Source organism: Neomonachus schauinslandi, chromosome 4 (assembly GCF_002201575.2).
Source record: "Neomonachus schauinslandi chromosome 4, ASM220157v2, whole genome shotgun sequence".
NCBI classification, from domain to species: Eukaryota; Metazoa; Chordata; class Mammalia; order Carnivora; family Phocidae; genus Neomonachus; species Neomonachus schauinslandi.
In genome coordinates this window covers 90705184-90714356 of record NC_058406.1, presented here as the reverse complement: position 1 = coordinate 90714356, position 9173 = coordinate 90705184, and the positions used below count along the sequence as shown (strand labels likewise).

General features: G+C 45.7%; 1 protein-coding gene across 2 annotated transcripts; it reads left to right on the top strand.

Annotated features, from left to right (window-relative positions):
* GNAT2 (G protein subunit alpha transducin 2) lies at window positions 1–8299 on the top strand. Of its 2 annotated transcripts, none has more exons than XM_021690022.2 (8): window positions 1–118; window positions 1801–1843; window positions 2139–2280; window positions 2999–3156; window positions 5080–5208; window positions 5419–5548; window positions 7410–7563; window positions 8109–8299. In XM_021690022.2, exons 1-8 carry the CDS (start codon window positions 1–3, stop codon window positions 8297–8299), a joined length of 1065 nt encoding a protein of 354 aa, XP_021545697.1. The 2 variants fall into 2 exon arrangements, with proteins under 2 accessions (XP_021545697.1, XP_021545696.1); XM_021690021.2 differs by having other exon boundaries at window positions 2984–3156.
* The last annotated feature ends 874 nt before the right edge of the window (window positions 8300–9173 follow it).

Below are 9173 nucleotides of genomic sequence, written 5' to 3'. Positions count from 1 at the left end.
ATGGGGAGTGGAGCCAGTGCTGAAGACAAAGAACTGGCCAAGAGGTCCAAGGAGCTAGAAAAGAAGCTGCAGGAGGATGCTGACAAGGAAGCCAAGACAGTCAAGCTGCTATTGCTGGGTGAGTGAGATGGGAAGATGAGCCAGAGAAGGTACTGCTCCTTCCTGCTTATCCTGGATGGTAGGTGGGTTCTAGCCCACCCCATGGGAAGGAGGGACGGCAGGTCATTTTTCTTCTCCCCAGCCGGTCTCAGGCTAGGGGATCAGGGCTCTAGGGCTGAGCGTAGCCACCCCAAGGAGATGCAGAATGCCAAAGCTACCCTAGAATTGTTCTGCTCTTCCTTGAACCAGGATTGTGCAAGGGCCGGGACAGAGCCATCCATCTCCAGATCTAACCAAACCTAATACCTCACAGCTTGGCAAACAGGGTGAACCCCGGGCTTGCAGACAGTTACCCAATCTGCAGTCAGAGAGCTCTGAGTCAAGGACTTGGGAGAGGACAGTGGACTCAGAAATCCTACCATATCATCAGTGCCATGTAGTCCCAGGGACAGACCCACTGGTGCTTGCCAAGTAAACCGGTTCCTTCTTCTTGCCTCCAGTACACAATTTGTATAAATTTTAGAACTAGGGAGCCCTGACGGAGGAGGAACAGAGTCTTTATCTACGGCAGTCCTTTCCTGGCTTTCTGTTCAGTAGCTGCCTTGAGAGCCCCTGCCAGATGGGAGGTTTATCACCTTGATGAGCTTCTAAGCAGATCACAGGTCTGTGCTGAAAAAAGAAAAGCACTTCTGTTGGTCAGTCAGAGAAACTGGTCACAGCTGTAAACAGAACCAAGACAATGAAGAGTTTGGGACACCTGGCTGAGGGGAAAAACCTCCAGTACGGAGGTAAGCTAGTTGGAGTAGGCGGCGTCCATGCAGGGGCACATTGGCTGGCTGGGTTATTTTGAAGCCCAGGCAGAGCCTGGGAACTGCAGCCCCAGGCCATGGCACCTCCTCTTCCCCAGCTGATCTGTGAGCATTCGGCTGGAAGCAAGGAGCCCAAGAAGCTACAGAAGGGGGAAAGAGATGGCAAGGCCACTGAGAGCTCTTTTAAGCCTAAGAGGCTTTCTTCCACATTCAGGATAAGCAGCTTAGAGGGAACAGGCGCAGCGTTAAGTGGGAGGGGGTTAATATATCAGGGCCGTGCAGACTGGGGGAGAGGGTTGAAGGGGATATGGAGGGGGAGCGGAGTGCCAATGAGAGGATAGTAGGACATTTTAGCCAATAAAGGAAAAAGCAGGATGATGAAAAAACGGTATTTTAGTGAAGTTACCAGCTCTCTGAAATCCTGCCCCTAGAACACTCTCCTGAGTAAATACAGGCAGAGGAGAAATGTGTTAAAGGAATTCCCCTGAATCTATCAGTGGTGCTCAATGAGATTTTGCCATGACTCCCTCCACCTCCCCCGGACACTGGGAAACGTCTAGAGTCATTTTTAGTTGTCACAGTGAAAGAGAAGAGTGCTATTGGCCTCTAGTGGGTAGAGCCCGGGAATGCTGCTAAATACCTTACCATGCACAGGACAGCCCCCCACAAAAAAAGAATCCTCCAGCCCAAAACGTCAGCAGTGCAGAGGATGAAAAATTCTGCTCTAAATCCCACTGAATGGCCGGCAGAAATTGAGGGCAGCAATCATCCCTATGTGTTCTCCCCTAACAAGGCTCCGAAGCAGGTCCTAGCTTGGACTTCCCACAGGCCATCTACCGGAGGGTTGGGGGAAACTGGTAGAAATCTGAAGCATAAGCATTTCTCCCTGCAGGTGCTGGAGAGTCAGGGAAGAGCACTATCGTCAAACAGATGAAGTGAGTAGGAATAAAGCCCCAGAGGACTGAGGTAGGGTGAAGAAGTCAGCAGAGCCAACAGAGGCATGGAGGATGAAGGGCTCCTCAGGCCCAAGGAACCCAGATGTAAAGGATATAAAGAACCTGATTCCCAATGCCCCTCATCTGCATGCCCTTTTCCCCCTTACTCTCCGCTTTGGGACAGCAACAGGCATAGAGACTGGGTTCTTATGACCCTTTAAATCCTTCCAGATTCCCAATCCCTTAGGTCTGGTTACTCAGGTCCAACTGAGGACTGGGTGTCTACTCCTTGCAGGATCATCCATCAGGATGGCTATACACCAGAAGAATGCCTGGAGTATAAGTCCATCATCTATGGGAATGTGCTGCAGTCCATCCTGGCTATCATCCGGGCCATGTCCACACTAGGTATTGACTATGCTGAACCAAGCTGTGCGGTGAGTGGTTAACAGTATGTGGTTATGGGTGGGAGGAAAGGCTAATGGGAAGAAACAGCAGCCAACAAGCTATGAGGAAACACGAGTCAAAAGAGTTTCGTTAACTAAATCCCACCTACTGAGCTTCCAGTCTTTTTACTTCAGTCCTGGAGAAGTATGCAATCCCTACCTTTAAAATAAATTACAAAAATCTGCTCTCAGCTTCCTCTGCCTTTTTGTCTTATTTTACCATTTAAATTGTTCTCCTTGGGCTCGTTGCCCTGGCCATGGAGCTTTTATAAGCTAAACCCCTCGTTCCAGTATTGGCCTTTTCCAAGATTTGAATCATTGAAATAACAAAGGTGATGGTTTCCTGTCTCCCATGTTGTCTATTTCACGGTCAGTCTGGTCTTTAAACTTCCAACTTCCCTGTGGCAGACGACCCACATTTTGTGGCGATACCCTCTTGGATGAAGGCTGGAAGATAGAAACACCACAGAGGATGCCCCCTAGAACCTGTTTTCCCCTAGGCATCCCAGGAAGTGGATAAATTGCCACCCTCTGTATCTCCGAAGCACACTCAAAATTAATCGGTGTTTTCTTAGCATCTTCACTGGACGCTGTCTCCATCTTGGGCTTTGGTAGCAATGCAAAATGCTTTCCTTTCAGCAGTATTCCCAGGAGCCTCCTGCAAAGCCATTACTCCTGTGCAGTTCTCAGCCAGGTCTCTGCCTTACAGGATACTGGGCGACAGCTCAACAACCTGGCTGACTCCACTGAGGAGGGCACCATGCCTCCCGAGCTGGTGGAGGTCATCAGGAAGTTGTGGAAGGATGGTGGGGTGCAAGCCTGCTTCGACCGAGCTGCAGAGTACCAGCTCAATGATTCGGCATCTTAGTAAGACTCTGAGTGGGGAAGGGGTGGGATGAGGCGTAAGCAACCAGGATTTCCAGGAGAAATCACACCTAGCCTAAAATGTCAAGCACTGAAAGCTGGAGTCCCAAGGACTGAATTCAGCATGGATACTTGTTTCGTTCAGGCTTGAGCAGTGTTCTACTATGCTTTGGATGTGATGCCCTTAGATACAGTGCCGCCATAGTTGTCACCACTCTCTATTGCTTTACACCTGCTCACTGCAGCCTAGAGAGCTGAAGACCCCCCGAATTCAAAACAAAGGTCCTCTGTTTAGTAGCCCTCAGGCCGCTGTCCTCTTCATCAATTCATACACATAGCCTCTCCTTTCAAACCATGAACGTGAAGACACACCTGCAGTTCTGCCACATGCTCTCCCAGGAGGCACTTTATTCACGATGGCCTTTCTAGGGTGGAATTTTCTAGCGGGTAACATTAATGTCACCGAGGCTCTACTTAGGCCACTAACCAGAAGTGAATGCCTCCTTCACCCATAAATAGCATCTTATGTCGGAGTGCCAGGCATGGGACACAGACACTTCCAGGGCAAACCAAAGGAAGTTGGTCAGGGATTAAAAAGAACCAACTTTCAAAGCCAGCTCCAAAATGATAAGGTACACATCAATCATACCTCTAATGGCATGCAATCTATCATGGATGGGCATGAACTTTGCAGTCAGACCTGGATATAGACCTGGATTTAATCCCTGTTCTGTCACCTAGTTCTGTAACATAGTTCTCATTTACCATCCACGAGCACTGACTCACCAAGGCCCAGGCACTGCCGGGTACATGACGTATACCATCTCATTTGATATGCACAGTAAGCCTTTGAGGTACAGAGCACTTTGTATTAGTCCCATTTATAGATGAAAAACTGAGGTTCAGAAGTTAATTAACTTACCCAAAGTCATATAGATAAATGGCAAAGGCTGGATTTGAATCCAGGTCTATTTAACTACAAAGTTGAAGGCTTTTTACAGTATACCACAATGTCTCTTGACCTTGGACCCAGTCATTTAACTCTTCTGAATTTTTCCTTCATCTGTAAAATGGGGTATGAAACTTGGAAGGCGTATGAGGTTAAATGGAGAATTTCAATGTGCAAATGCCCGGCAGACAGTAAGCACTTGTTAATTTTCCTTCCCTTCTCTGTCATCTCACTTCATATCTGCCTTCCTCCTGTCTTTTTAGATGTTTTATAATAACTTTCAAACATATACAAAACCAGAATATAGTGAATCACCTGGCTTCAACTGTTAACTCACAGCCACTCTTGTTTCATTGTACCTCCATCTCCTAATGGATTATTTTAAAGGGAGTCCCACATATTCTATCATTACATCTTAAAAAAAAAAAAAGGCTCTTTAAAAAAAAAAAAGGAATCATCTAATTGTCACACCTAAATAATAATTCCTTAATGTCATCAAATATCCAAGCCAGTGCTCATTTAAGTTTCCCCAGTTATCTCAAATGTTTGCTCCCCAACTTGATTCAGAATATAAATAAGGTCCCATGCAATGCACCGACTCACATCTCTTAATGTCTCTGAAGTCTCTTATAGTCTACTCCTGCGTCTTGATGTAACTTTTGGCACCCATTTAAACCACCAAATCTCACTGAAGGGTCTAGAAAACCTTGCAGTCAGGCAAACCTTAAGGAAAAGTTATCTGACTTGATTTAAATGGGACGGAACCCCTGCCTCAACTGGGCATGCCTCTCAACCCATCCCACACTCCCTTTTTTAAGGGCACATGAGAGTTTGAAGGAAAGAACCCTAGGTTTAACAATATGGATTCTAGTCCTGGTTCTATCACCAATTAGTTGTAGAACTTTCGGTAAGACCCTTTACCTTTCTTGGCCTTGGCTATGGAAAGTTTAATGTCAATTCCAAGCTTTTTTCTCTAGCTACCTGAACCAATTAGACCGGATTACAGCCCCTGACTACCTCCCTAATGAGCAAGATGTGCTTCGATCCAGAGTCAAAACCACAGGCATCATTGAGACCAAGTTTTCAGTCAAAGACTTGAACTTCAGGTGAGTACACGGTTCCCTGGGGCACCACAGATATACACATGGTTCCGAGTACACCTCAGATACCAAAAAAGGGCAAGGGCATGCTTCACTAAAGTCCCATCTGAATGACTACCCTATTTCTCCCCCTTACCCATCTCACTGCCAACTGGGCCCAAAGTGGCCACCTCTCTGGGGTAAACACCAAGTGCATGTGCTGTTTTTTTCCCTCAGGATGTTTGATGTGGGAGGGCAAAGATCGGAGAGAAAGAAGTGGATCCACTGCTTTGAGGGAGTCACCTGCATCATTTTCTGTGCGGCCCTCAGTGCCTATGACATGGTGCTAGTGGAGGATGAAGAAGTGGTAAGTGGCCTTTGCACCAAGAGCTTTGATAGTTGCCCTGTGACCCTTCCTCTAAGCTTTGTGTCACCAATTCTTCAACTTGGGTGATTTCAAGACAGCCTAGCAGTCCTCTAACAGCCAAATCAACATCTCTGGCAAATAATTCTAGAAAAACCTCTTTTACAGGCTCCAGGTTAGCACTTTAGAGCTCCAGATTTACTGGGAGTGAGCTTGGTCTCAGATCAGACATCCAAGAAGCACTTGGACATCGCATAGCTCACAAGAGGAATTGAGTATTAAAGAGACAAGGGATCACAATTGGGTTTGTAAAGCACAGGAGTTACACTTTGGACTTTCCCAGGCTGCCTATGGAAATAAAGGATAGGAGGTGAAAATGATAGAGCAGAAAAACAATGTATGATGTGTATCTTTGTGCAACATGATAGAGGGGTTGGACTACTAAGCTCACTTGGAAGCCTAAATACGTACTGTCAACAGGACTAAGGAGAGACTGGCAAATGAGGTTTCTCACATGCCACTTAAAATTGGCAGGTGGAAGACTACCTGAGGGTGAGTCTCTTGAGCCTGCAGAGTTTAAAAGGAGCTCTGCAGGCCCAGGGTCAGCCCAGCCAGTTACTTTTGGAGTTTGAGACAGAGGATATCACCGCATGGAAAATGCTAATGGAGGCCCACAGCTTACTGGTATCAGACAAAGCTCCTACACTCCCATCCCTTGCTCCAGTTCTTCTCCCTTCTCCTTAGTAGTTTAAGTTCACGAGAGCTCTGTATCTTCTATGCAAATTCATTTTCAAGATCTCTTCCATCTTTAACCCTGAAGTCTATGAGGTTTTTTTTTGTTTTTGTTTTTGTTTTTAAGATTTATTTATTTATTTGAGAGAGAGAGAATGAGAGAGAGAGAACACCTGAGAGGGGATAGGGTCAGAGGATGAAGCAGACTCCCTGCTGAGCAGGAAGCCCGATGCGGGACTTGATCCAGGGACTCCAGGATCATGACCTGAGCCGAAGGCAGTCGCTTAACCAACTGAGCCACCCCAGCGCCCAGTCTATGAGGTTTTAAGGGGTTCTGCAGGAGTATTAGCAATGACAAAGGACCACAAAAAGTAGATTTGTTTTCTTTCTTCATTAGATGAAAAGATTCAGCCCAAGTCAGCTAACAGCATACTTCAAATCCTAAAGGCCCGCTCCCTGAAAACTGGTCTGGGGAATTGGCAACATCTAGATTCCGCAGATACATAGCACCACTTCTCACTCACTCAGAGTGGCAATCAGAGGAGGAAATAAAGCAGAAGTGCTTGTGGTGTGGCACTGAGAAATTCTCTAGCCCTCACCATTTGACACCAAGGCAATAATCCCTATTATGTTCCCGCCCAAACTGAGATCCAGGACTCTGTAACAGAAGCCTAGCAAAGTTATCCTGGAAAAAAAAATCATCCTGGAGACACAAACGGGCACATAACTCAGGCTTAGTTTCAACCGTCTATCAGCAGCACTTACGGGCATCGAAGTTCCTCACAGTGCCCTGGCAGCCTAAGATCAGCATAACATTTATTGTATACCTATACACCAGCCACTATCATGGACCCTACATACATGATCCCATCGAACTTCCATAATAACCCTATGAGATAGGGAAATGGAAACTCAGAAGAGCTCAGTAATCTGCCCCAAGTCACACAGCTATGACAGAATGAAGATTAGAAGGGCAGCTGTATCTCTTGGGCTCTATCCCACCACACCAAAAGGAGGTAAGCTGTTCCTCTTACATTCGGAGCACTAGTCTCTCAAAGGGGATCAAGAACAGGAAGTAGACAATACCCCATCAGCTCAATCTGAAATCTCTGATGGTGTTTCCTCCTCCTAGAATCGTATGCATGAGTCACTGCACCTCTTCAACAGCATATGTAACCACAAGTTCTTTGCGGCTACTTCCATTGTCCTCTTTCTCAACAAGAAGGACCTCTTTGAGGACAAAATCAAGAAAGTCCATCTCAGCATTTGTTTTCCAGAGTATGACGGTAAGTGTCAAGGGCTGGAGACAATGGTAATGATTTCTTGGTAATGACTGGTGATTGCCTCGTTTCCTATACCAAGGAGACACGAAGGAACCTGTCTTTAAGGAGTACTAAGTGTAACTCCTTTGCTTTGCTGGGTTTGATGATCCCTTATCCCTTTAATACTCAGTTACTCTTATGAGCTTTGTGATGTCCAACTGATACTTGGATGTCTAATCTGAGAAACTTGGGTATTCAGTCATAGGTTTTAATTCAGATGTCCCTGGAACAGAACAGATGTTAGATGCAGGAGAGCCACCGACTGTTCAAATGATACCTAACAGAAATCAAGGGTGGGGACACAGAGATCCCTCTCCTCAATTTCGTTGTTCAACTCAAGTGATAAACACTGGAGTACAATAAAGGAGAGGACCCTCCCTCTAAAAACAGGCCCCCAACTGCAGCTGTCCGACACATTTTGAGGATCAAATTGGTCATGGAAAAAGTAAGTGAGCAGCTAAGAAGGGTTCATTTATCCCACTTCTTCACTATTTTTTCTGGGAAACCAGGAAACAACTCTTATGAAGATGCAGGGAATTACATCAAGAGTCAATTCCTTGACCTCAACATGCGAAAAGATGTCAAAGAAATCTACAGTCACATGACCTGTGCTACAGACACGCAGAATGTCAAATTTGTATTTGATGCAGTTACAGATATCATCATCAAAGAAAATCTCAAGGACTGTGGGCTCTTTTAATTCTTATCACTCTTCAAGTACACATCCGATAACCAGGCTTGGAATCTGGCTAATTTCAAGCAGAAAAGCATAGATCAATATACCATGGCATGAAGAGTGAATCCATTCTCCTTTAGAGATGGACTTATACATGATCGCAACTGTGTCCCGTATGTTATTTTCAAAGTGGGATAGCTAGTGCAGTTTAAAGAGCACAAGGCCAGGAGTCAGAAGACCCAGGTGCCAGTACTGGTTCTTGAACTTACTAAAACGTTTAAGTATTTCATTTCTCTGAGCCTTGAGTCACTCATCTATAAAGATAAATACTACTTCACAAGGTTATTCTAATGATCACAAACATAAACTGAAGGGAAGGCACATAAAAGCTGTGCGGTTAGAGTCACAGAAAGAAATCCTATATAAAAGCAGCCACTTAGGGGCGCCTGGGTGGCTCAGTTGGTTAAGCGACTGCCTTCGGCTCAGGTCGTGATCCTGGAGTCCCTGGATCGAGTCCCACATCGGGCTCCCTGCTCGGCAGGGAGTCTGCTTCTCCCTCTGACCCTCCCCTCTCTCATGTGCTCTCTCTCAAATAAATAAATAAAAAATCTTTAAAAAAAAAAAAAAAAAGGCAGCCACTTAGGAAATTCAAGACAAAATTTTTAGATGAACTATCCAAGGAAAGCAGCAAACCTTCCCCACGTTCTGCAAAATAAACAATTAAAAACAAGACCTCAATAAACCTACCACCATTTTTTACAGACTCTCTGTACCTTAGCTCAGAGATCTGAATCACTGGATTGGAGATGTAAGTTTCTAAGGTACACGTCCAAAACCGATCATCTTTATTAAACAGACTATCCCTCTGCAAGCCGCCCAACTGCCATCTCTCTGTAAG

Bases quoted from the DNA above. Each gene is read 5' to 3' on its own strand.
- GNAT2 (XM_021690021.2), top strand. From the start codon at position 1: ATGGGGAGTGGAGCCAGTGCTGAAGACAAAGAACTGGCCAAGAGGTCC. The intron at 1,844-2,138 runs GTGAGTAGGAAT...TACTCCTTGCAG, and splicing joins ACTATCGTCAAACAGATGAA to GATCATCCATCAGGATGGCT. The intron at 2,281-2,983 runs GTGAGTGGTTAA...GTTCTCAGCCAG, and splicing joins ATGCTGAACCAAGCTGTGCG to GTCTCTGCCTTACAGGATAC.